This window comes from Myotis yumanensis, unplaced genomic scaffold (genome assembly GCF_028538775.1).
Source record: "Myotis yumanensis isolate MYYU_CA2020_CCGP unplaced genomic scaffold, mMyoYum1.0.hap1 SCAF_2, whole genome shotgun sequence".
In the NCBI taxonomy this organism is placed as follows: Eukaryota; Metazoa; Chordata; class Mammalia; order Chiroptera; family Vespertilionidae; genus Myotis; species Myotis yumanensis.
This window is the reverse complement of record NW_027223753.1, coordinates 211,849,147-211,876,313: the sequence shown is the minus strand read 5'-3', so window position 1 is coordinate 211,876,313 and position 27,167 is coordinate 211,849,147. Positions and strand designations below refer to the sequence as shown.

General features: G+C 52.2%; 1 protein-coding gene across 2 annotated transcripts in view; it reads left to right on the top strand.

The window, feature by feature from the left end:
- IGSF5 (immunoglobulin superfamily member 5) overlaps positions 1-27,167 on the top strand; it is a 63,357-nt gene that overhangs the window by 15,382 nt on the left and 20,808 nt on the right. The window contains exons 2-5 of one of the 2 annotated variants that reach the window (XM_070407174.1): positions 9,302-9,359; positions 13,378-13,451; positions 18,696-19,013; positions 25,149-25,448. In XM_070407174.1, the coding sequence (XP_070263275.1) occupies positions 13,394-13,451; positions 18,696-19,013; positions 25,149-25,448 (676 nt within the window). In that variant the 5' untranslated portion in view covers positions 9,302-9,359; positions 13,378-13,393. Of the gene's footprint in view, positions 1-9,194; positions 9,360-13,377; positions 13,452-18,695; positions 19,014-25,148; positions 25,449-27,167 lie in introns of those variants that run through there. The other variant, XM_070407175.1, reaches the window with a different exon arrangement.

The window sequence follows — 27,167 nt, the reverse complement described above, 5'->3', positions numbered from 1 at the left end:
GCTGCCCCCAATGTCTCCCTACCCCCCTGTGTGCTGCCCTTCTGTGCACATGCCACCAGGCCATCGGCATGTCACGCCTCCAGTCCTGGATGAAGACTGACATGTCCTTTGGGTCTCACGTCGGGGAATTCTCACCGCCCCATCCCACCTCTGGGCCAGCCCGCTGTGGCCTGTCGAGCAAGGTGGTGAGAAGCAACGGCAGGTCCACAGCAGCCCACAGAGGGGGGGTGAGGGCAGCTCCCGGGGGAGAGAGGTGTAGGGCCCCACCAATGTGCATGTCCCCTAGGGCCAGCTGTGGTTCTCACTGTGGCTTGTCAGCCGGTGGATGGAAGCCTGTTGTGTGGCTTCTGACGGGCTTGTCTCCAGGGTCCCCTGACTCTGTAGGGGCCCGTGGGTGAGGCCCCTTCACCTGGCTGGTCCCTGAGGAGGCCATAGGCCACCTGTGTTCCCAGCACGGTTTCCCACGGGCCCCGCCTGGCCACTAGGTGGCGACAGATCTTGGAAGATGGGCTGGATCATTTGGGTGTCCCATGGCTTAGGGGACATCCAGGGGGACTGGAATGTCAGGCATGTCCCCGAGGCAGGAATGCAGCAGACACTTCAAGGCTGCAGGGCGGGGCTCATGCAGGAGCTGCCCGGAGGGGCTGGGGGGTGGGTGAGCAGGAAGCCTGCAGGGCTGGTGGGAGGGTGCTCCGATATATGGGGAGGTGGCAGCCTGGTTCCGAGGCCAACACCCAGCCGCTCACTGTGAGGGAGACTGTCCTGGGGAAACAGTCTCCAAAGACACCCGTTTCTGGGTGAATTAATGATAATGTAGCGTGTCTCCTCGTTGAACATGGGCGGGAGGACCGGGCTGGGTGCCCTGATTCTGTACCAGGCACCAGTGTCATCTGGGTGACAGCGCTGATGGTGTCACACAGACCAGAGGCCGAGGGGCTGCGGAGCTGCCGGGAGCATAGGGGCGTGTCAGGGGCTTCCGGAACTGGAACACAATGCTCACCTGGGCCGTGGGTTCCGGATGGGGAGCTGGGACGCAGCAGAGAGGCAGGCCTGGGCTCCCTGGTGCTGGTGAGCCACAGGGTCCCTGCTGCTTTGTGGTTCTGTGTCCTTCTCTCTCCTCCCTTCTTCCCTCCTCTCCTCCTCCTCATTCCTGTGATGACCCCCCAGTTCCCGGGCTGTCACCTCCTCCTCAGGTGGCACCAGAGACCAACTAGAGTCCTGGGGTTAAATCCTAAGTTCCCGGGAATGGGCTCTGGTCGCCCATCTAGGTCTGGTCCCCGCTGCCAGCTGCCGTTCTGGGCAGAGGGACAGGCCACCAGGGTTAAAAATGGCGGCCAGGGATCAGGAAGGACGTGGATTGGGGATGCCCCTCTGTGGGGTGGAGAATAGGTTTCATAAGGAGAGTGTGATGCAGGAGATGCCTCAAAACGCACATTCCGGAAGCTGGTGGCTCACGCTCAGGCCCCCTGACGCCTTTCCTTCAAAGGGAGGACATTACACAGAAGCACGGATACCAGGAGGCAGGGGATCCTGGGAGTTCAGAGAGGTGCAGCCACGTGCCCAAGGACACACAGCAGGCTTTTGGTTTCTCTTCTCTGCTCCTTGGAATCACCTCCCAGGTAAACGCCTTGCTCACGAACCCTTTTTTCCAGGCTCCCCCTCTTTAGAAACCCAGGCTAAGCAGCCGTGCGGTAGATCTTAGCATCTCTGCTGTACAGAAGAGAAACCCAGTGGGTAGAGGTTAAGTTTGTGATCCCCGATCCACGTTCTTTCTCACTCCCTGGGACCCAGACTTTGCCCAGTAAATCTTGAATTTCCCTAATGGCACCTAGCTTTTATCTATGAATCCAAATGTGTTAGTGTTTGGTTTGGCTGCTATAGAGACCAAAATGACAGTGGCTTAAACAAAGGAGAAATTTATTTCTCTCTGCAAGAGCCTAGGTGTGGGCTCGTCCTCTTTGGAGAAGCTTCTAGGACTTGATTGCTCCTGTCTTTCTCCTTTCTCCGCCACCTCTGGGTGTGCTTTACCCAGAGATGAGCCATTCCCACCTCCACTCTCCAGCCGGCAGGAAGGTGGGGGGGGGGGGGGGGGAGGAAGAGGAGAATACTGCTCTTTAAGGGCAGAATCTATTCACGCTGCACTCACCACAATTTGCCCCACAGCCATGCCTAGCTTCGGGGTAGAGGGGAGGGCTGGGAGATGCCGTCTGCATTGGTGCCCAGCTAAAGAGTAGGGTTCTGTGGCCACAGAAGATGGGAAAAGGGATATTGGGGGCCGCCAGCAGCTGTTCATGGGGCACTGTTTGCACGGGGCACTGCATCAAGCTTTGCTGGGAATAGAAAGGCAGACATGTGGTCGCCTCATCAGAATTCAGATGAGGGGGACCCCAAAGGTAAAGTTTCATTCACAGGTAGAAGTCTCCAATGTGGTCCATGGAACCACTAGGGTACAGTAACGGGGTGTGTGGATACCCCAGTAGAGCCAGCCAGCAGGTTCTGGCCCGAAGAATCCACAAAAGAAATACTTAAACAGAAGGGGGACGTGAAGGCAATATTAAGCCAGCGCAGGGCTTGAAATGCAGATCTCCATGGCGTACGATAAAAAACCCAGAGAACTCACTGACTGACTTCCGTTTTGAAGGAGACACGCCAGGGGAATGCAGGCAGAGTGGGGACACGAGAGACACTGAACCGCAAAAGCTAACTGGGCACCGCGTTCTCAATGACGGGGCGGAGCCCTGGGGACAGCGGCGAGACCGGCAAGCACTGGTGTCTGAGCGTCTGGGGCTGTGGAGCAAAGGACCACCCCGAGTGGCTTAGAAAGGGCACCGTCTCACAGTCCTGGGGCCAGAGGCAAGGCGTCAGGGTGTCGCAGGGCCCGCGCCCCCTGAAGCCTGCAGCAGAGGATGCGTCCTGCCTCGTCCGCTCCTGGTGGCCCCGGACGGTCCCTGGTTTATGGCCTAATTCCAGTCTCTGCCTCCGTCTTCATGCGGCCTCCCCCGCAGTCTTCCCCCTTGTCTTCCTCTATGTCTGTGGCTAAAAATTCCTCCTTTTAAAACAAAATTTATTTTTATTGATTTCAGAGAGGAAGGGAGAGGGAGACAGAGATAGAAACATCAGTGATGAAAGAGAATCATTGACTGGCTGCCTTTTGCACGTCCCCCATGGGACTCGAGCCCACAACCTGGGCATGATCCCTGACTGGGAATTGAACCATGACCTCCTGGTTCATAGGTCGATGTTCAACCAGTGAGCCAAGCCGGCCGGGCCAAATTCCTCCTTTTTATAAGGCCGCCAGCCCTATTGGATTAGCGCCTACCCTAATGACATCATTTCAACTGGACTCCTCTGTGCAGACCTATCTCCAAACAAGGTCACACGAGGAGGTCCTGAGAGGGGCGGGGACCACAGCATATCTTTTTGGAGAGAAGGGTTTGCTTGATGGATGTTCGTCTCTGAAGTCAAAGCAAATTGCACTCGCATCCTAGAAGCAAGCAAGACGCCCTGCTGGGGCCGACACTGACATCGGAGCTGCGTCTGCAGGCAGCTGAGCCCCGATTGCCAAAAAAGGGCCGTGCAGGCACTTCTCAGCGCGCACCTGCGCTCCGTCAAGCCGTGTGACAGGCCTACATGAGAATTCTGCAGTAAAAATAGACGAGGAGAAATTAGATGATGATGTTCCAACGGCACTTTATGCTTGTCTGTGCTTTGGAATTCATTTTCAGGAGACTTTTTATTGTCTTTTAGAATCGAAGTTCCCTTATTTTGCTTTCTGTCCGGCCATTATGTGACCTGAATTAGTGTGTGAGCAGGACAGTAATTAAGCGAGGGCCGGGGCACCGACAGAGAGCCTCCACATTTAATGACGGCTTTCAAAAGTGTGGGCACATTTAAACAATATTTTTATTGATTTCAGAGAGGGAGAGGGGAGGGAGAGAGGAAGACGGAAAAAAAGAGAGAAATATCAGTGATGAGAGAGAACCATTGATCGGCTGCCTCCTGCACGCCCCCTACTGGGGATGGAGCCCGCAACCCAGGCATGTGCCCTGACTGGGAATCGAACTGTGACCTCCTGGCTCATGGGTCGACACTCAACCACTGAGCCAAGTCGGCTGGGCTTTGGCACATCTGGCAGCCCTGTCGCCCATCAGCAAACACCGCTCTTTGCCCGGTGACAAGGCCAGATTGTCCTCCCAGGCCTCTTGTCACCCAGAGGACAGCTGGCACCCCGAGGCCCCGGGCTGGGAGCCTGGGTGTCTAGGACGCCTCTGTGAGCGCGGGTCAGCTCCTCCTGCGCCTCATGTCCTCTCCTCACAGCCCAAATGATTCGGGGATGCGGTGGCTTTAAAACACGACCCCAAGTTCTTTGGCATTTCTCCGCCGAGGGGTCAGAGCCCCCGCTCCCTGAACCTGGACTGCTTGGCCAATAGCACACAGTGCAGTGGCTGCAGGAAGGATTCTCAAATGACCGCCAGTGACCCCCACCACACCCCCACACGCTGAGTGTGGTGGAACCCGTGACGATGTTAGATTATGGGGAAAAAGGGGGACTTCCTAAAGGGGTCTCATCTAACCCCATGAGCCTTCCTACTCACTTCACCCCAAATGTGCCAACTCCCATCTGAGCTCAAACCCAACTTCCTCAGGGGATCTCACCCCACTGTACCCCTCCTTCAAAGATTTCTTCAGAGCTGTCACCACGACTCAAATTACAGTGTGAATATGCTTTATTTTAACTTGAACTTTGTGATTTTAAAATAGGCTAAAAATATTAGTCGAATATCTCTTTATGCTCAAACTTTGAAATAATGCAAATCTCCCAAATTCCAAAAAAAAAAAAAAAAAAAAAAAAAATCCCTCAGGATGGCACAGTCTCAGAGCTGCATTTACAATGATTTATAAATAGTATTGCCACTGGCCTGGGTGGCCATCTCAGCAAGTGGTGGCCAGCAATCTCCTGGGCCCGGCATTGGTGGGGGTGGGAGTGGGAGACCCCGCCTTTGCTACGGAACTTCTGAGAGTGGTTATCCTCATTATATATGCACTAGAGGCCCAGTGCATGAAGAGATTCATGCAATAGGCCTTCCTTTCCCTGGCTGCTGGCACTGGTTTTCCTCCGGCACCTGGGACCCAGGCCTCCACTCTGGCCGCAGTGGAGAAGCCAAGCCTCTTCAGTCTTCAGTCTCTTTGCTCGGGTGGAGCCTTCAGGCTTTGCTCCACACCTGCATATGCAAATTAACCACCATCTTTGTTGGGTTAATTTGCATACTCATCCTGATTGGCTGGTGGGCATAGCGGAGTGACACCAATTTGCATCTTTCTCTTTTATTAATGTAGACTAGAGGCCCGGTGCACAAAAATTTGTGCACTGCAGGGGGGCGGTCCCTCAGCCTGGCCTGTGCCCTCTCGCAGTCTGGGACCCCTCGGGGGATGACCACTTGCTGGCTTAGGCCTGCTCCCCAGGGGATTGGGCCTAAGCTGGCAATCAGACATCCCTCTGGCAGCCCGGCAGCCCTTGGGGGATATCCACTGGCCAGCAGGGAGCAGACCTAAGCTGCAGTCAGACATCCTTAGCACTGCTGAGGAGGCAGGAGAGGCTCCCACCACCACTGCTGTACTGGCAGCCATCAGCCTGGCTTGTGGCTGAGCAAAGCTCCCCCATGTGGGAGTGCACTGACGACCAGAGGACAGCTCCTGCATTGAGCGTCTGCCCCCTGGTGGTCAGTGTGTGTCATAGTGACCAGTCATTCCCAGTCTTTCTGCTGTTAGGGTCAGTTTGCATATTACCCTTTTACTATATAGGATAGAGGCCTGGTGCATGGGTGGGGGCCGGCTGGTTTGCCCTGAAGGGTGTCCCGGATCAGGGTGGGAGTCCCACTTGAGTGCCTGGCCAACCTGGGTGAGTGGCTGATGGCTTTTTTCAGGCTGGCCACACCCCCTTTAGGGTGGGGGTCCCCACTGGGGTGCCTGGCCAGTCTGGGTGAGGGGCTGAGGGCCGTTTTCAGGCTGGCCAGCAACTGAAGCTCCCAGCCTCTCCTTTTTTTCTTTTTCTTTTTATTCTGGGATTTATTTACCTTCTATAATTGAAACTTTGTTGCTGTCACTGGAGCTGAGAGCCGAGAGGCTCTTGCTCGCTCCAGCTCTGAGGCCACAGCCTGCTGAAAGCAGGTGTCTGGGGTTTGTTTAGCTTCTATAATTAAAACTTTGTTGCTTTCAGAGCTCAGAGCTGGGCCACGCAGAGCCGGGCCACGGCAGGCGGGGAACCTTGGCTTCCTCCATCACTGGAGCAAGCAAGCCTCCTGCTCGCTTCAGCTGCGTGGCTGCTGGTCGCCATCTTGGTTGAGTTAATTTGCATATCGTGCTGATTAGCCAATGGGAGGCATAGCAAAGGTACAGTCAATTACCATGTTTGTTTATTATTAGATAGGATTGTTGGTAGGGCACCTGTAGGGGGTCAGAAGATGCCACCCCAAAACATGCCACTTTGGCATAAGGATTATTTCAAGCTGAAGATAAATGAGAAACAGCAGACACCAAAGGAACTCTGCCTTCCCCTGTTTTGTACCAGGAAGGGCAGAAGGAACGTAATTACTGGAGACTCTTCACAGAATCTACAGAACAAACCTTCCCCTCACAGCCTTATCTTCCATTCATCTCTCCACTTACTCATTTCCCCACAGCTCGCCACCCCCAAAGCCTACACTTCTTTTCCTTTGTCTTGCCACTTCTCTACAGATTTATTATTTAAGATGCTAATTATATAAGCCCAAGTTCCAACCACCCCTCTGAGTTACTCCTCACTGATTTTCTCCCAGATGTATGAGTGCTGCATCTGTTAATAAACTCTTGTTAACCTCTGGTTTTTGTCCTGTTAATCTGTCTTTTGTCAATTTAATTTTCAGGGCCCAAGCCACAACATGGAGGAGAGGAGAGGAAAAGTTTATTTTTTCTTCCCAACACCATTGCACACTCATTGTAGTTTTAACAAACATTTGTGGAAGCTCTAACAATATCCTTTGGTTGTAGTGCCAAGGCCAAGGCTAAGGCTGGGGCTGGACATCTCGGGAGAAAGTCAGATGCAATACGGTGCCCGCAGGCCAGTCCTTGTGACTCCCAGTGCTGACTGATATTCTTAATATTAGGACTGAAGCTGAGAAAAATTTTAAAAAAGCACATCAGGGCAAAAAAGAATTATACTGGCCTTAGATTTTTTTTTTATTCCTGTGGCTCATTATTCTAAAATCATTTGAGTTTTGTATTATGCTAGGCCTTATGGCCCTGATTCATAAGTGGCAAGGCTTGTGAATAAGATGCTATGACCCCGTGTAGTCTTGTAAGATTATCAGACTAACCTATGGACTCCCTGAGTATCTGGTTTGCTCACCATTTTTCTGACCAGCTCCTGACATAGGGCTTTATAGAAAAGGAAAAAGAAAAAAAATCTTTTCTCTATCCTCTTATGTCCAGTGGCTGGGGCTTGTGAATTAAAAAGTCAGATTAACTCGAGAAAAAGTTTATTTTGCATGCATATAGGACCAACAAAGAAGTAATTGGCTCATTTAGTGGTTAAAGATTTATATCCCTAATTTAGTAGGAAAAAGGGAACGGGGAGGGGGGGAAGGGCGGAAACAGGCTTCTTATGGGACAAAAACATAAGTTTCTTGTGGAAAGATAAATAGATTTTTAGGAGCATGGACAGGAGGTAATAATGTGGGAATGTTTGTCTAATAGGTCCTCATGGTCTTTCCGTCTTCAGGACCGTAAACTCCCAGGAGAAGGGGGTGGAGTGGGTCTGTGCTCTCCCTCTGGGAGTAGATCCTGGGAGAAGAATAATTTATGGCAGCCCCAGTGCCCAAAATTGCTGCGCTGAGGCGCTGTTTTCCCTTCATCTGTTCAATCTCAAATGTCTTCAGCTTAAAATAATCTTCTGCCAAAGTGACTACTTTGGGGTCCCATATTCAGACCTCCTTCAGGGTCTCATTCTAAATACATGAGCCTCATTTCTTTTTTTAAAAAAATATATTTTATTGATTTTTTACAGAGAGGAAGGGAGACAGATAGAGAGTTAGAAACATCGATGAGAGAGAAGCATCGATCAGCTGCCTCCTGCACACCCCCTACTGGGGATGTGCCCGCAACCAAGGTACATGCCCTTGACCGGAATCAAACCCGGGACCCTTGAGTCCGCAGGCCGATGCTCTATCTATGGAGCGAAACTGGTTAGGGCATGATCCTCATTTCTGTTGGTACCTGTATCTGTGTAGACGCCCTTGACCCTGAATCCCTCACAAGATTAAAATGTAATGGGGGAGCCCAGCTGGCATGGCTCAGTGGTTGAGCATCGATCTATGGACCAGGAGGTCAGGGTTCGATTCCCGGTCAGGGCACATGCCTGGGTTGTGGGCTCCATCCCCAGTGTGGGGCATGCAGGAGGCAGCTGATCAATGATTCTCTCGCATTATTGATTTTTCTATCTCTCTCTACCTTTTCCTTCTTCTCTGAAATCAATAAAGAAAATACTACAAAAATGTAATGGGAAGACAAGCCAGATACTGAAAAAGGACCATGTAAGAGAGGACCGTTCAATATGGGGCTACTCACCAGGACTTCGGGCGATGCCTTTTTCCAGAAATTGTCACAACCCTCGGAACAGCCAAGTTCCTTTGTTTACACCTGAGGGGCCGGGCGTGGGGCCTGGGAGGCCCCAGCAAACTTCCTACATAACAGCTCCGAGCTGACATTCACAGGAAACTGATTCACTCCTCAAGGTGGCCACAGTCCAGGGCTCTGCACCCCAAGGACTTCTCTTGTTTTTCTTTCACAAAGAACCCGTTCTTGTGCGTGTGGAGGTGCCGGCAGGGAACCGGCTTCACCAGTCCCTGGCGGTGCCAGAGGCCGTAGGGCCCAAGCTTGGCTGGGCTGCGTCCTTGGGGCGAAGGGCCTGGCAGCCTGCAGCCGTGGTGGAGGACGGCGGGCCCGACGGTCTGGGCTCTGCAGGACTTAGGCCCCGAGGAGGAGCAGGCCCTGCAGGCCGAGGTCGGTGCCGGCCCCAGGCCTTGGCATTCCGGGCCGGACTTCCTGGGCTGCTGCCGGGGGGCTGGCTAATGATTACCAGGAAACATGCTGGCACGCCCGCACCTTCGGGGAGCGGGGAGCGAGGGCCCGCGGCCGGCGGAGGCTGCCTCTGCGTTCAGAGCCTGGCCTGTGACGTGACAACCCTTTGGTGAGGAACTTCCTGCTCAGGGCCGAGCCCGGGTCAGGGTTCTCTGTGGCTGATTGAATTGTTCCTGTGTTTGTGCAGAGAGAGGACGGAGGCCAAGACGGCTGCTGGAGCCTGGAGAGGAGATCTACCTGCGGAGGTAAGACGGCCCGGCCTGGGGTCCCCGACAGGTGCAGTGGGACCTGCCCAGGTGCTGGTCTCTCCAGGGAGCAGGACACCGGCTGTTCTCCCCGGGGAGAGTGTTGGGTGATCAAAACCTATCCTGGCTCCCCCTCCCTCGGAGTTAAACATTGAAAGGGCGGCGGCTCTGAGGGTGAAGGAATTTGAGACGATGTCTAATCAAGAGGGCCTCCCTGTCCCAGCTCTCGGGGATGCGCTGAACGCCAAGCTGGGGCTGGGACGGGGGAGGTCAGGCTACCACGCCGGAAAAGTACTGTCACTCCCTGTGCCCAGACACACTTTCCCTCGCGTTTGATTAAGTGCCGGAGGAGAGGCCTGTGGGCGGGAGACTTGCAGTTCCGATGCTGCCCTGATAGGTATGCGTGGTCTTTCCGTCTTGAGGATCATAAAAGGAATTGGGCTGTTCCAAGGGTTGTGACAACTTCTGGAAAAAAACAACAAAAACATCTGCTCAAACCCGGGTGCCGCGGCACCTCCCAGTGCGGGGTACACAGAGCGGGGGGCTGAGGGTCCAGGGGCGTTGGTACCCTCTCGTAGGCACAGTGGTTTGCAGCAAGCCAGTTAATGCTCACGCACCAGGCAAAGCGCTTCCTCCTTTTTGGGCTCGAGGTTTCTGCTGCCAGAGAGGGACGCTCTCCTTTGGATGTTCTGGTAACAAGTTCTGTCCGAGAGCCCGGGAACAAGCATTTGTGCGTGGGGTGGTTAAGGGAGATGGTCAAATTCTTCCCGCAGTGACTAGCTGGGGGCGTCCGATGATTCGAGTGTTTTGGACTCCTCGGGGCTTTAAGGAATTGGTTGGGGGTTAAATCCTGTCTATTCGATACAATTTAATAAGATTTAAGACTTTCAAGAAGACTTCGAAATTTTTCCACTAAAAGTAGGTAATTCAAGTCTTCCCCAATGAAATGAACGAGAACTTAAAATCCAGGGACCCGTCAGACTACTCCATAGAGACAGTAACTTGCACATTACCCGGCACCGGTCTTCACGCACTTAAATGGCTCGTCTGGTTTTAGTGTACACGTGAAATCAGCTTTATGACAGCTCCTTCCTGCACACACCCTTCCGATCAAACCCGAGTCAAACACACCCTCAAAAACCCTCAAAAACCCTCGTCTGTGCTCTCGCCAACCCTACACCTCCGTCCTGGGCTCTGCCCGGCTCCTCAGAAGCGGAGCCCTGACAGAGAACCAGCGAGAGGGCGTGTGGGGCGGTGGCGGGTGAGGCATTAGTAAGTTGTCATCGCTCCTCGTGGGCAGCCTGACTGCTTATCAGTGACTGAGGCGTTTGCTGGTGACCTTTAGCTGCTGCCCAGGTCTCCTGGGCACGGGGCGTGCACTGCTCATTGATTGCTCTCAGGAAGCGCTGTCACCGTGTGTGACTCAGGGCTCAGTTTCCCCCTCATCTTCTGCTGGGGTCTGGCATTCTACACGATTGGTGGTGACGGATTGGTGGTGACGGATTGGTGGTGATGGATGTGTGGTGATGGATGTGTGGTGATGGATTGGTGGTGACGGATTGGTGGTGACGGATTGGTGGTGACGGATTGGTGGTGACGGATGTGTGGTGACGGATTGGTGGTGACGGATTGGTGGTGACGGATTGGTGGTGACGGATGTGTGGTGACGGATGTGTGGTGATGGATTGGTGGTGACGGATTGGTGGTGACGGATTGGTGGTGACGGATGTGTGGTGACGGATGTGTGGTGACGGATGTGTGGTGACGGATTGGTGGTGACGGATTGGTGGTGACGGATGTGTGGTGATGGATGTGTGGTGACGGATTGGTGGTGACGGATTGGTGGTGACGGATTGGTGGTGACGGATTGGTGGTGATGGATTGGTGGTGATGGATTGGTGGTGATGGATTGGTGGTGATGGATGTGTGGTGATGGATGTGTGGTGACGGTTTGGTGGTGACGGATTGGTGGTGACGGATTGGTGGTGACGGATTGGTGGTGACGGATTGGTGGTGATGGATGTGTGGTGATGGATGTGTGGTGATGGATTGGTGGTGATGGATTGGTGGTAATGGATGTGTGGGGTTGCGCTGGCTGAACCTTGGAAATAGGTGACTTGATTGGGGATGTTGAGCCGATCTCAAGGGCTGTGATTTTGGTTTGGTGTGCGCACAGCTGCTGCCAGGCGTACAGTGTCAGAGGGGTTTGCTGAGTCCAGTTCAGATCACGGCAAGGGGCTGGGCTCCACACGGGAAAGCCCCCAGCCCAGACACTGAACCTCATGCCCGGACACGAGAGGTTATGGTCACGCACATGCTGACGTCTGCTTCCCAGAGGCATCAGAAACGGAGGATGGAAACCCGTGTTCCTTCTCATGGGCTGTGACTACCCAGTACCACACATACATGTAGCATGTGGTCCCATGTTCCTTCTCATGGGCCGTGGCTACACAGCCCTACATGCACATGTAACACACGGACCCATGTTTCTTCTCATGGGCTGTGACTACCCAGTACCACACATGCATGTAGCATGTGGTCCCAGGTTCATTCTCATGGGCTGTGACTACCCAGTACCACACATGCATATAGCATGTGGTCTCAGATTTCTTCTCATGGGCTGTGACTACCCAGTATCGCACACACATGTAGCATGTGGCCTCATGTTCCTTCTCATGTGCTGTGACTACCCAGTACCACATGCACATATAACACATGGTTCCATGTTCCTTCTCATGGGCTGTGACTACCCAGTACCACATGCACATATAACACGTGGTTCCATGTTCCTTCTCATGGGCTGTGACTACCCAGTACCATATGCACATGTAACATGTGGTCACATCCTGAGCGTCGCTGCGACTCCTCGCTGTTGCTGTTTCACTGAGCGCCATGTGGGAGGCGTGTTCCCCAGATGCCGGTGTGGCAGGCATTTCCCGGTGCCCATTTCAGGGCTTGTGTTTCTGCTCGTGAGCCTGTCCCCGCGGCCTGTAAGACAGGAAAGGGGCCGGAGCCCTGGACTGGGTGTCAGCACACTGCAAGAATCCCGCACGGGGCTCTGATGGAACCGGCACCCCATGTCCTCCAGGGACGTGTGGCTGTGAAATCGGGGTGACGTCCGAGATGTAGGGAAAGCCACCCCGGGTCACTGTGCTCCACATGGTGGTGGTGGAAGAACGTGTGCAATAGAGACCTTTTCCTCAGGTTAAGGGGAAGCTGGCTAAGGTTTTATTTTTGTAGACGGTTCAGGATACGCTCGGTGGGTGATGTAGAGCCCTGACTGCTTCAGTGAGCCCAGCAGTGCTGGCGACTGCATGGGGTAGGCCCGTCTGTGGGAGAAGGGAAGAATAAGGAGAAAAAAATGCAGAGATGGAGGATGAGCAAGAGGATCACCAAAGAGCAAAAGGTTGAACGGGAGGGCCGAGAGGCGTACGTGGCGGGATCCCCGCGTGCTGCCAGCGGCTGAGAGGACCTCACTTTCTCTCTCTTGACCTCCCCTAATCTGACTTCTCCCCTCCCACCCCTCCCCTTCCCCAGCCCAAAGCCCTTGCTGCAGTTCCTCATGTGTGTCAGTCACCATCCACCCCAGGGCCTTTGCACCTGCTGCTTCTCTGCTTGGGAAGCTCCTGTGAGGTATCCACATTGTATCACCTCCCCTGTGGCCTCCCTGTGTGAAGTGACAGCCAGCCCACCACCCTCCTCACACACATTCCCCTCCTCTGTTTCTCTCCACGCCTCTTGCTGCCTTCTCACAGGCTTGTGATCTGTTCTTCCTCTTGCCGCCTGCTTTTCCTTTTGATCATGTAAGCGTGTCTTGCGTAGGAGTTTCCTTTCTCAGCGATCCAAACGTCACGGTGGCAGCGAATTGCTTTAAGTCCAGGCTGGCACACTGTGGTCCACGGGCCACACCGAGAGTGCTGACTCCTCCGTCCTCGGACGCGGGGCTGGTCGGGCTCTGCGTAGCTCTGCCTGTTACCGCTCCCGCTGGTCAACTAGCCCGCCTGCTTTCTTTTTTCAGGTGAGGAGATGCCAAGATGGAGGGCAGCTGCCAAGGTGTCCTGGCCGCGCTGGTTGTCGTGGCTGGCCTAGCAGGTAGGTCACGCGAGCCTGGTGGGATGTCCCACGGCTTCCACGTGGAGGCGGAGGAGGGAACCCAGGGAGGCCCCGGTGCTGGCGGGTGTGGTTCCAGGGGTTGTTCCTTGGCCCCTCCCACCACGTGCCCTTCCCTCTGGGGGGTCTTCGGGGGGGGCCCACTTCCTGCTGCACTGACTCAGCTCCGGGGGCCCTGCAGGTGCAGCGGACCCCCAGTTCTCTTTAATGGGGTTCGCGCCTCCTGGCATGTGCCCCGGTACCTCTCCACAGCCATCGCTCCTGTTGAAATGTCCTGTCCCTCCTGTGTTTCTGTCTGGGCCTCGCCCAGGGTGTCGGTCGGCATGGCCTCGGGGTGTCCCCGGCCAGGGTCCCCCGTCAGACTCTGCCTCGCAGAGCTGAGGTGTGCGGACCTCGGGGTCTCTGAGCAGCCGGGGTTGTCCCCCCAGCTCTGTTGTGGCTCTGTTTGTGGACAGGCCGTCGCTCAGGTGTGCTGTCTTGTTTCCAGCTGGAGTTTGCTCTCCTCGGGGAGTCGTGCTCCGTATGCGGGGGTTTGAGGCCTCGCAGTGGAGAATCTATATGCGGGGACCTGCACAGTCACGAAGACCCGGCTGAATGAGTTCCCACAAGCCGACACCTCGTGTATCAGCACTGAGGCCAGGAACCCTCCACCAAAGCTTCGTCCCCCCCTCCACCCCGCAAGGGACCATTGTCCTGACGTCTAACTGCAGACTGTGTTCTGTTGGTTTTGGACTTATATACAGATGAACTCTATTTCACAGGCTAGATAATGTTGTTTTTTAAATAATATATTTTTATTGAACTCAGAGAGGAAGGGAGAGGGAGAGAGAGGTAGAAACATCAGTGATGAGAGAGAATCATGGATCGGCTGCCTCCTGCACACCCCACACTGGGGATCGAGCCCACAACCTGGGCAAGTGCCCTGACCGGGCGTCAAACCATGACCTCCTGGTTCATAGGTTGATGCTCAACCACTGAGCATGCCGACTGGACAGGATAATTTTTTTTTTTTAAACTCTGGCCATGAAGCATCGGAAAAATAAAAAGGAGTGAACTAGAAGAGGGCCATGGGTGTGTTACACGCAGTGAGGACTGTGCGATACACGTTGATCTGGGTTATTTTCATGTGACGTCGATGGGCACCGGGCCGTGGTGTTGACACGTATTTGGGAGAAAGGTGTTCGAAAGCTCGGCCTGATAGTGCGCAGTGCGGTGTCCAGTAGGTGGTGACCAGTGTGCTTGTGGTGCGGAGAGGGACCCCTCCCCACGCTGTGTGGAGCTTCGGCCTCGTGCAGCTGGCGAACCAGGCTCAGCACAGTTGAGGGAACGTGGCTGCACCAGGCCACTTTGGCCACGGCGGGCGGCAAGCATTCTCTCCCAGAGGAACGCGGTGCATAGCTTTCCCAGACACCTTTCCTGAAGTTCCGTTTTGAAGGCAGGGATGGCTGAGGCCTGGCGATGGCTTCCCAGGACGGGAGAGGGTGCTGGGCTAATTCTAGAGCCCCCTGGTGGGGGTCCATAGCAACAGACGGAGCCCCTCGGATACTTCTTCGGGCAGAGACACCTTCGTTTGCAGACGTGGCTTTGAGTAGCTGAGGGCTACCCCATGTGCACCCTCCAGGCTCTGCCAGCCTCTCCTCTACGTCGTCCCCGGCGTCACGAGGACCCGGCCACTTACTTATTCGCTCAGTGAATATTAACCGAGGGCCCGTTGTGCCCCATTTGGTTGCAGGCACTGGGATGCCGTGATGAGCAAAAGCAGGCAGAGGGCCAACAAAGAGTTGAGAGCCACAGGGGAAACAGGCTCTAATTGATAGAAAAATCAATATAAAATCACCCCTGTGAAACTTGCTTCGCTCTGAAAGCCATTATAGAACGATGTAACCTAGATCGGGTGGTCTGGGAAGGCTCCCTGAGGAGGTGACAACTTGGCCGGGCGCTGAGGAGTGAGACGAGCATGCCAGGCTGGCCACTGCCTGTGCAAAGGCCCTGGGGCCAGAAAGAGTTGGTGAGGAAGAGGGGGGGGTTTGGGGCAAAATGAAGTTGATATGAGACTAGGTAGGGTCTTAGGATATGGTAATGCCCAGGATTATCTGGTCTTTACCCTGGATGATGGACATGTTTAAACGAAGTCTGGGGGGTGTAAGGGGAAGGGGGTTCCTGAACATGCTGGTGTGTTAAGAAGATCCTCTAATCACACGGAGAGCAGTTTTGGGGGGCGAGGGTGGCACAGAAATGGTGCTGGCACTTCCTGTCGCCCTCAGCAGGAAGTGGAGACCCATCTCACCCCCCGCCCAGCTTCTTTCCTACGGTGGCCCCAGCCCCTGAGGCGTTCAGACGCCTACTCTCACCTTCGGGCGCTGCCTCCACTGGGCAGTTCTCTTCTGCGCTCACCCCTCGTTGTTCCCCTTTCTTTGCCTGACTTTGAATTGCCTGCTTTTCTGTTCATTTCCAGTGTTACCTAAGAAATGGGAGAAGGCGAGGGGTCCCCAGGTGCGGCGGGAGGAGCAGAGGAGAGGAGGGTGGAGGAGTTGAGGGGTCCACCCCCCCAGCCCCCCACGCCAGGGAGGCAGCCGGCTGCTGAGAAAAGCCCTCTCAGGACTGATGTTCAGGACCAGTTTCGGGAGGACGGCCGGGCGGGAGCCACAGGGCTGCAGCTGTGCTCCTGTGACTGGTTTCGGTTTTGCCGATGGCAGGAGGTGGCGAGGAGAAGGGAAGCTTTTCTTTCTTTTTCTTTTTAAAAAAAATATTTTTATTGATTTCAGAGAGGAAGGGAGAGGGAGAGAGAGAGAGAGGAACATCAATGATGAGAAAGAATCATGGATCGGCTGCCTCCTGCACACTCTACACTGGGGATCGAGCCCTCAACCAAGGCATGTGCCCTTGACCGGAATCAAACCCGGGACCCTTTAGTCCGAAGGCCTATGTTCTATCCACTGAGCCAAACCGGCTAGGACAAAAGGGAAGCCTGTCCTCTTTGCTGAGGTGCCTGGTGCAGTAGGGTCATGGGGGCGGGGGGAGAGCGAGGGGCAGGGGAGAGAGCGAGGGGCAGACTGTAGACAGGCTTTGGGGAATCGGAGAGTGCCGGCATGAATCAGTATCTTACAGGCAAATAGGATAAGCCCCTCCAGGGGACCTGGTGTTGGGTGACCCCTGTCGCTGACGCACAGGAGGCCCCTGGGAGGGGGACATTGGTCTTCCCCCTGGCTCTGCCCCTCACTTGCCCTTTCGCTCTACACAGGGAAAGGGAGCAAAGGGGAAGGGGAGCTGTGTGCCGAGGCAGGTGACTTTGATTAAAGGTCTTATTTATAGTTTGCTCATATTTGCTCTGGGTGGGACAGGCTCACGCACACCGCCAGCTGATGGGGTGCAGGAGAGGAACGCGCACCACCACCCCACTCTTCCGGAAGGGCAGCTTCTGAGTCAGGAGGAGGAGCCGGAGGGCGTTACCTGTGGTGGGAGCCCAGACCAGGCTGTGTGGCCAGGGCAACTCAGTGCTTAGGGTTTGGTGCCTCCCATTTAAGTTAAAGGTCAGGTTCAAACTCAGAGAGTTCCCATTTGGTGCAGGGCCCTCCCCTCTCCCTTCCTCCCCTCCTCTCACCCTCTCAGCTCCCTAGCTGCAAAGCAAGCGAGGCAGCCTTGGGTCTTCTTGGTCACATGTGCAGCTGGCAGGGCATTTAGACGGGTATGGAGGGCACAGTGTCTGGAGTGAAATGATCAGCCTGGCACCAGCCGGGAGAGGACCCATCTGAGCTGTTATTTAAGTCACACTTTCTTTTTTGCTCTCCTGCCCGGAGGCACGGCAAAGAATAGGGAACAGTGGTCACGCTCACCCAACACAGGAGCAGCCCTACTTACAGCTGACCTTCCTGCAGGTTGGCCTCTTTGGAGCCAGTGCACCCGCCCCCCCCCCCCACCCCCGCCTTGACCCTGGCTGCTGCTCCGCCCCATCCTGCTGGCCTCGGACCCTGTCCGTGTAGTGGTTCACTCTTCGCCCTTAACCTGTTCCTGTGGTGCATCCCGCAGTGCATTCTGGGAATGCAGGTGAAGTGTTGCTTGTTATTGTGTGTCCAGCGGTGTGCTTTCTTCCCAGAAACCTTTGGGGCTATCACGAGATTCTTTTAGAACCCGCCTTACAGCTGGTGAGCGAGGGGCAGTGTTGGGAAAGGCATGATGGAAGCAGCGCTACTTTAATCTCCGATTTTCTTGGCTCATCTTGTCGGTCCACGTGATCCCTTCTTGCAGGTCATGTGACAGTGACTGTCCACTGAGTGCCTGCGGGTCACGTGAAGCGTTTACCCGGATCGTCCTATTTGGTCCTTGACATAAGTCCCGGTGGCACTAGTGTCCCTGTTTTGCCCCCCAGGAGCGTGGGGCGTGGAGATGACTTGTCGGGTGAGCCAGGACGCTCATTCCGGAGTCCGTGGTCCCACACTCCAGAGTGTGGAGTTTTAAACTCAGCTAGATGCACGGAGGCTTTCTGAGGGGCTGCCCAGTACGTGCCTGGGGCGTTCTCCCTACATCTTTCTGCCCTTTGTCCCTCTCTGTCTCATCTAGTCCTTAGGAGGAGGGCGAGGCCCCGGTGATAGTACCATCTTCTTGATGCTTCGAGATGACTTTCAATGACAGTGTATGCAGGACCCAACCCCCATCCCTCCAGCTGTTTTCCTTCCCTCGCAACCTTGTTCATCCTCCAGCCACAGACACTGTCCTAAGTGCCATGTGGGGGCTCGCAGGGTGCAGGGGTAGGACATGGGCCATGATCACAGCATGTCAGGGTCCCCAGCCTCTGTCCCCTCCCAGCCCTGGGAGAAGGTCCCCCTCATTTCACCAGGAGGAGAAATGCTCATTTCATCGTGAGGCTGAACAACTTCCCTGCAGGGACAGACCGGGCTAGTGGTGGCTCTCTGGGCCACGCTGGGGTCGGATCCTTGAGGTCACATCCCGCAGGAAGCGGAGGAGGGGCACTGCTCCCTCACTGCCAGCCCAGCTGTGGTGCTGAGGACTGTGGAGCGAGGAGAGGGCCGTGGAAAGGAGGATGGAGTGGCTTCCTGTCCACGGGCAGCTCCTGATCGTCTGGGAGACCTGGTGTTGGGACCAGTAAGACCTGGGGTCTGAGCCATAGGACAGTCACGCGGGGCTCACAGCTTGTATGCAGGAGGGTTAAACTCTACAGTTGATCGATACCGATTCATTCACTTACTTGGAACACGGGGTGTCTTTTAGGCTTTGGATCCAGCTACCAAATCATAGAAGGACCCAAGAACGCCACGGTGCTGGTGGGCCAGGAGGCCCGCTTCAACTGCACCGTCTCGGGGGGCTGGCGCCTCATCATGTGGGCTCTGAAGGGCACGGTGGTCCTGAGCGTCACACCCATGGGGGTCATCATCACCAACAACCACTTCACCTCCGAGAACTACACGGAGGGCGACAACTTCACCTCCGAGATGATAATCCACGACGTGCAGCTCAGCGACGCGGGGCACATCAAGTGCAGCATCCAGAACAGTGGCCACGAGGGATCCGCTTTCCTTTCTGTCCAAGGTGCGCGTGCGTGTGGGGGGGACTCGAAGAGGTGTGCTTGGAGTTCGTTGGGCTCAGTGTCAGGGAAGCGGAAGGGACCTGCTGAAGTGCAGGCCATAGGTGGTGACAATGGGCGCCTTCGGTGGTGTGGCGCTCAGTACTCTGAACTGAGGAATGAATGTGTTCTCGTATTTATCACCTCCCTCCCCCCCCCCCTTTTTTTTGGTGTTAATCCTCACTGAGGATATTTTTCCACTGGTTTTTAGAGAGAGTGCAAGGGAGAGAGAGAGAGACAGAGAGAAACATCGATGTGAGAGAGACACATCGGTTGGTTGCCTCCTGCACAGTATGTGCCCTTGACCAGAACCGAACCTGGCACTCTTCAATCTGTGGGCTGACGCTCTATCCACTGAGCCAACTTGTTAGGCCCCCCCCCCCCGCTTTTTTTTTAATGTATGGGTTAGTCATCAGTTCCTGTTACCCTGAGAATTCTTCTAAACTGACAAGTGTTTGTTGTGTTGTTTATTTCTCTCCTGCCTTCCTCACGGCCTCTATTTCTACTTTTCTTCCTTTCTGTTTCTCTCCCTCGCTTCCTTCCATCTCTTCTTCCCGTTTCTATGATTAAGACTCTTATAGACAGGTTTTGTCACTTTCCCATCTCATCCATGTTGGTACCTACTAGCTTTTCTGGAATTATATCCTGGAGGTCTTCTGGGGCAGGTAGAGCGAGGTGGCGATCATTGCCTGTCTCCAGTCTTTCATATGCTTGCCTCCATTTCTTTGCCTACATCATTACTTTTGACTTTACTCCTCTTTGACACCTTTAGCAATTTTGAATCATGCTTAACTTTTTCCTTTTTCTAGCTTAATTCCCCCAATTTATTGCCCTTCCTCACCCCCAGTGGTTTTTTATAGATAAAGGTGTGTCAAGGGTTTTAGAGAAAAAAGAGTATACAAAATTTATAATAATGGATAACTTAATTTTTTTAAGTGGTACTTCCATTGCCTCTTTTTTTTAAAAAAAATATTTTTATTGGTTTCAGAGAGGAAGGGAGAGAGAGAGATAGAAACATCAATGATGAGAGAGAATCATTAATCAGCTGCCTCCTGCATGCCCCCCTACTGGGGATCGAGCCCACAACCTGGGCATGTGGACTTGACTGGAATTGAACCCAGGACCCTTCATTCGCAGGTCGGTGCTCTATCCACTGAGCCAAACCGGCTAGGGTGATAATTTTTATTTTCAGAGTTAATTTTTAGGTACTGAAGATCATGCTACATAGTGAAGAAAAAAAAAGGATGATTTACAAGGATTCAGAACATGTTTATCAAAGTTCAATCACTTTGCATTCCTTAAAAATGCAATTATATACTCTTTCTAGATGCATTGGACCAGCAGAGTGCCCGCTTTCTATGACAGCATTTTTTAACAACAGACCACATTGGGTCTTTGACATTTTTTTTTATGTTTACTGGTATTTATTTGCTTGTCAGGGAGAAATCCCCAAAGATTTGGTCTGCATTTATGCTGCTATCAAATCAAATGGGGTAACATTTGGTGCAGATATATGTCTACCTATTTCTACTTGCATTTTTAAGTTTAGGCAAACTATTGTCTCTTTATGTGTCTTTAATTCCACATGGTTAGTTAGGGGCATGCTGATATTTTGTGATTTTGTGGCATTTGTTGACTTAGTGAGGCTGCTGGATGACCAGCCTAGTTTGCATGACCAGATTCTTATTCCAGTACTTAGTGGTATAAGGGAAAGAACACTGGACGAGGAGTCAAAGATATGGGTTCTGGTGTTTCTTTCAACAGTTACCCACCTGGGTGACCCCTGAATTGGCTCAATTTCTTCACCTTTAAAATTGAGACAAGACTCTGCCCACTTTTCAGGTTCACTGTGAGGATCAGAGGATGGAATGACTGGGGACGGTGTGAAGACTCCAGAGCCAGAGTGGGCTAGTGGTCAGCAGTGCCGACTCGGGTGCCCCACTGCCGGGTTCAAGTTCCAGCTTTACTACCCACTAGCTGTGTGACCGTGGGCATGTCACTTCGTGACCGGGTGCCCTTGTTTCCTCATTATAGGGATGTTGTGAGATCAGATGAGGATCATCTATGTAAAGTCTTTGGAACAGCACCAGGCTCATTGCAATCTCCAGATAGTCATTCGCTATTGTTTTTATTATTATTATTTTTTTAATCCTCACCTGAGGATATTTTTTCCATTGATTTTTAGGGAGAGTGGAAGAGAGAGGGAAAGACAGAGAGAAACATTGATGTGAGAGAAACACATTGATTGGTTGCCTCCTGCTTGAGCCGACCAGGCCACAGGCCCAGGGAGGAACCTGCAACCAAGGCATGTGCCCTTGACCAGAATTGAACCCAGGACCCTCTGGTCCATGGGCCCGTGCTCTATCCACTGAGCCATACTGGCTAGGGCCATTCACTATTATTTATTGCATCCCCAGTAGGAGCATGCCATTGGGTTAGGCCAGCCGTGGGCAAACTACGGCCCGCGGGCCGGATCCGGCCTGTTTGAAATGAATAAAACTAAAAAAAAACCAAAAAAAAAACCGTACCCTTTTATGTAATGATGTTTACTTTGAATTTATATTAGTTCACACAAACACTCCATCCATGCTTTTGTTCCGGCCCTCTGGTCCAGTTTAAGAACCCATTGTGGCCCTTGAGCCAAAAAGTTTGCCCACCCCTGGGTTAGGCACTTAAGGGGGGCTCAGAGGTGAACAGACTAAGTAAGACACAGTCCGCCCTCTAGGCCCTTAGGAGAAGAGAGGCTCATGCAAATGCATGAACCACAGTGGTGCACGCAGTCGCTGGCAAGTGCATTAGCAGGGAGACGACTCATGTTCGAATTGGGAAGGAGGTGAGAGAATCGGTAGTCTACAAGGAGGACTCCAGAGAGAAGGGGCCATTGGCACTGTGCCTCAAAGGTCTGGAGATGCAGCATGGGATGAGAGGGATGCAGCATGGATCAAGGAAACAGGACCAAGGCATGACCTATTACTACTATGTGTTTGGCATATCCAATGCTTAAGTGTATGTGCATACATCTTCTAAAAACTATACATCTTGCCCTAACCGGTTTGGCTCAGTGGATAGAGCGTTAGCCTGTGGACTCAAGGGTCCCAGGTTCGATTCCGGTCAAGGACATGTACCTTGGTTGCGGGCACATACCCAGTAGGGAGTGTGTAGGAGGCAGCTGATCAATGTTTCCTCTCATCGATGTTTCTAACTCTCTATCCCTTTCCCTTCTTCTCTGTAAAAAATCAATAAAATATATTTTAAAAAACAAACAAAAAAACTATACATCTATAAAGTGTCTTCAGGCACGAAATTTTACAAGTTAATCATTACTGTAGCTTTTAGTTTTAAAACAAATAGAAGAATGAGTGTCTTGGGAAGTTCAAGTCTTCCTCATGGACCCCGTAGGACAGAGGACCTTGTAGAACAGAACTGAACTTGATCATTTGAGCCTGGTTCCCCTGGCCTGAATGGCACTTTCTTCTCAGAGGAAAAATGTTCTGTGAGCAATAGGGTCTCTTTCAAGATTTTTGAAAAAAAGAGGAAGCATCCAATTTTATCTTGAAAGTAAGTAATCTAAAGATCATTTTGTTCTCTTCAAGGATCAACAAGAAAAACAAAGAGAACTGCCCTGACCGGTTTGGCTCAGTGGATAGAGCGTCGGCCTGCAGACTGAGGGGTCCCGGGTTCGATTCCGGTCAAGGGCATGTACCTTGGTGTGGGCACATCCCCAGTGGGGGGTGTGCAGGAGGCAGCTGATCGATGTTTCTTTCTCATCGATGTTTCTAACTCTCTATCCCTCTCCTCTCCTCTCTGTAAATAATCAATAAAATATATAAAAAAAAGAAAGAAAAACAAAGAGAACTTACATAACTCCATATTAAGTCATCCAAACATCTATGTAAAAAGTTCTGTCACCTCCTATAAAAGGGTCATGAAAGCCAATGGGGAAAGTTGAGTCACACATATACACAGAAAAAGCAAATGCCTCCTTCAGGGTCTGCATTGCCCAGTCCACCCACTCATCACACACCACACTCTAGACCTCTTGTGTTTTGAGGGCCAGTTTCTTCTGTTAGTAACTGAGCCAATACCAATCCTCCCAGCTTCTGCCAACCTAAACTTCTCCACTGAATGAAGCAATGAACAAGCCCAAAAGAACAAAGAAACCCTTTGGCCTTGTGGGGCCCACCCGGTGCCCTCTCACTGCTCGAGGGCCCACCCGGTGCCCTCTCACTGCTGTGTGTACAGTAGTCCTATCCCTAGCAAAGGTGCTCTACTTGCTCCAAGGGACCATTCAGGAAAGAAGTACAGTATCCAGAAACTGAGCATTTCTGAGTCCTCGGATGGAGCTTTCAGAGCAGATCCAGTTCAGTCTCCTCTGGGATTTCCTGGGTGTTTCCCAGGCCCTTCGCGGTGGTCTGTGAGGTCACGACTGTTTTTGTGACAATACTAAGACATTCGGTGCCACGCCCACTCTCACGTTCACGTGTGAACAGGGAGTTTTCTGCTGCACACTGGGGAGGGTTGTGGAACTCAGTGGGCCAGTGGTTTCCAAGGGATTGATGTGTAAGGGCAAAAAGAGCCATTCAAAGGGCCCGATGGACAATGGATTTTAACTTAACAGACCGTGAGGGCTTCTTTGTATAGTTTCAGATTCCATAGCGCAACTGACCTTCCAGAAGCCACTACTTGTCAGGTTTGGGTAGAGTATCAGAGAATGCCCATGGGTATCTGGAAAGCCTACGCGTGCTCCTCACTGCTTCAGCATATCTCTGTGAAGTCAGATTTTCTTTGTAAAATGTAAACAAAGCAATCTATCACAACAGACAGTATACAGAGGAGATGAGGGCCTGGCAGGAGACCGAAGAGAGCTGCATAAACATAAAACAGTATCACCCTTCTTGCTCATTTGTTTCTGTTTAAGATGTAGGCATTTTTTATAAAAATATATTGATCTCTGTTAACATGTCAGGGGTTATTATTATTATTTTTGAATATTGAAAAATAAACACATATTTAATTCTAATTTCAAGCATGATAAGTCTTGATAGATATAACCCACATACACAAAGGCCTTTGGAGTTCTCCAGGATCTGTAAGAGTGTTTGAGGTACGGAAGCCATAGGGATTGGAAACCACTAATCTGGTCAAATCATCTCGTTCGACGGGCAGAAAGCAGCCTGGAAATCTCAGTGACTTGTGCAAGGCGATGCCAACGTTGTGGCAAAGTCAGGGTTGTGGCAAAGTCAGAGGTTTTGATTCTTAGTCCAGTGTTCTTTCCCTTAGATTATGTCGCTGGGAGTTTCGACTATTTTAATTGGGGCGTTTCATTGCATCTATGTTTCAGTAAGGCTGTCTCTACTGGGCCAACCTCAGGTGGTTTTGGTGACATTGGCACACACCAGGGTTATCTTCAGATGGGTTATTTCTAGCATTGACACTGGCAGGTGGGAGTGGATCCTCAATAGAACTTAAAAAAATTTATCTGACAAAAAAAAAAAAAGATAAAATTTTATTTGAACAACATATTCTGATTGTGATTGAGGGTAGTTATTTCTTTAATTCTGTTGGGTTTAATGTTGATTTAATGTTTATCTAGAAAAATATTTTAAGACCTATCATAGGAAGTTATGTTTAAAAATATGGACTGCCTTTTCCCCGCCCCCTCAAAAAAAAAAAAAAAGAGAATATGACTGACCAAAGGGACTCCCCATGATGTGTTCACCTTACAATGAAAAGGAGGTAAAGGTTATTTCCGTTTGCTTTGGCTCCCAGGCAGCTCAGGACAACTTAGTGACTGTCCAGCCCCCATGGCAGCCACCTCTGTCCTCTCTTTTCCATATAGTTTATACTGCTCTGGACCCTGATTTTTATTCATGTCTCTGGAATTATATATTTCTGGTGAGCAATCTCACTTTCTTCTGTGGGTCTGGACAGTACAAATAAAGACATAGATAGAAGCTGAATGACGGTTTCCCACTACGGCCACGGCCACTCTGGGTTTGGGGAGGTAGTACTCCTGCAATGTGATTGAAGGAAAAATGAAAGCAGACCTGGAACGGAGAGGCGTGGCCATTCCCTCAGAATGTTTCTCTTTTCTTCTTTAGTTGTGGGGGAATTGCTCGTTCACACTGACAGTCTCGTAGTCATTGAGGATGAACCTTGTAATGTGACTTGCCGTGCGGTGGGCTGGAACCCGCTTCCGGAACTTTCCTGGGAGCTCTGCGTCCCCGTGAGCAATTCAAGCTTTTACTCCGTCCTGGAGCCGGGCGACCCTCCAAGTCTCCTGAGCATCCTGACTCTGACGCCGACGGGCAGTGGGAACCTGACTTGCGTGGCTAAGATGAAGGGGCTGCAGGCCCGCCATTCTTTCATGATAAGCCTTACTGTGGCTCCGCCTCCCTCAGGTAAGTGAAGACTCTTTGCTTTATGTAAAGCAGGTTATTATTGCATACTTATATTTTATATGCCCTGCTGCCTAACCTCGATGTTTAGGGATCTTGATTCCAGGGAGCAATGGAGACATATTACTTAGAGAGTGTCAGCTTAATGACCCTGCAATGTTCCTGGATTTTAAAATCCCATCTTTCAAGTATCCACTTACAGATGAAACATCATTAAGAATCTCGACAGTTAGTAACACGAAACGGCATCAAGTTCAGAGATGAATACTTGAATTCAACGTTTCCCCCCAGTTTTTACCCTTTGTTCATGTTTGATCCCATCCCTGGGCCCGTATGAAGCAAGCTCTTCTAACATTACAGGAGGGTGCCCAGTGCTCTCAGATTCCTCCCAATCTTAGTGGGATTATAAGGTGGCATTTTTAAAATCTTTATTATTGAAAGCATTACATATGTCCCCCTTTCCCCTGATTCGTCCTTTCTAGCCCCCTACCCCAGGCCTTCACCACCCCATTGTCTGTGTCCATGGGTTATGCATGTATACGCATACAAGTTCTTTGGTTGATCTCTTCCCACCCCCGACCCCTCCCCCCACTCCCGTCTTCCCTCTGAGATTCTGTACTATGGCTCTGGAATATGTTATATTTTAAAAAGCTATAAACAAATGAGAACTTGCTCTGGCTGTCTGCGACAGGTGGGGCTAGACTAGAGGCAGGTAAAACTGGAAGCAAGGAGGTCCCTGGTAGGTAGTCTATGCGAGAGGAAATGCCCAAAGCCATGGGGGATAATTGCACGAGATATTAAGGAGCGAGATGGACAGAACTGGTGAGTAAGTAAGTACGAAGAAGAGGAGGAGGAGAATAGGGTGATACCAAGCGCTCAGGCTTGGTAACTTGCTAGACAGAAGACACAGAAGGGGCACTGAGGTTTGGGAGAGGAGGTGTTGAATGTGGGTTTGGACACAGAGTTCATGAGGGAGGGGCCATCCCAGAAGAGATGCCTGGGAAGTAGTTGATTCTCTGGACCTCAGAGCCCAGGGGAAACATCGGGGCTGGACACCTACATCCGGGCATCTCGGTCATAGAGAAGCAGTAAGAATGAGCGAAAATCGCCAGCGCTGCTCTGTCTGTGGAGACACGTGAACACCCTCACCTTACACAGCAGGAGAGAAAGGGAGGCCTAGGGACGTGCTGTGCTGCGCCGGTCATCCGGGTGGCCAGGCTTTTCCTTGCATGAAAACTCCTTCCCTTCAGATCTTTCAAAGTGTAGATCAAGGCTATAGCCAAAGCAAGGTGGTGACGACGATGATGATAGCAATGATAACAATGGCAAACAGCACTTACCCAGTAAGGACCCTGCTTTAAACCTCTACATATTCACCAGACCCGCCTGCACAACCATCCTCTGAGTGGAGGCTGCTGCCGCCGTTGTGAAGGGGAGGAGACAGGGACACAGTGTTGTTTGGAGTTTGCCCACGTCCCTAGAGCTGGTAACAGGCGGGAGGTGACCCTGCCAGTCCGCCTTCAGAATCTGCTCACCTGTGAACTCTGCCCCCGCTGTGGGAGCAGCCACTTGGAGGCTGGAGGAGTATCCCGGGGCCGACGAAACCAAGTATGAGTGGGTGGCTGAAATAACAGAAGTGGATTGTCTCACAGTTCGAGTCTGGACATCTGAAGTCACGGTGTCAGCAGGGTTGGTTCCTTTAAAAAGTATTTTTATTCATTT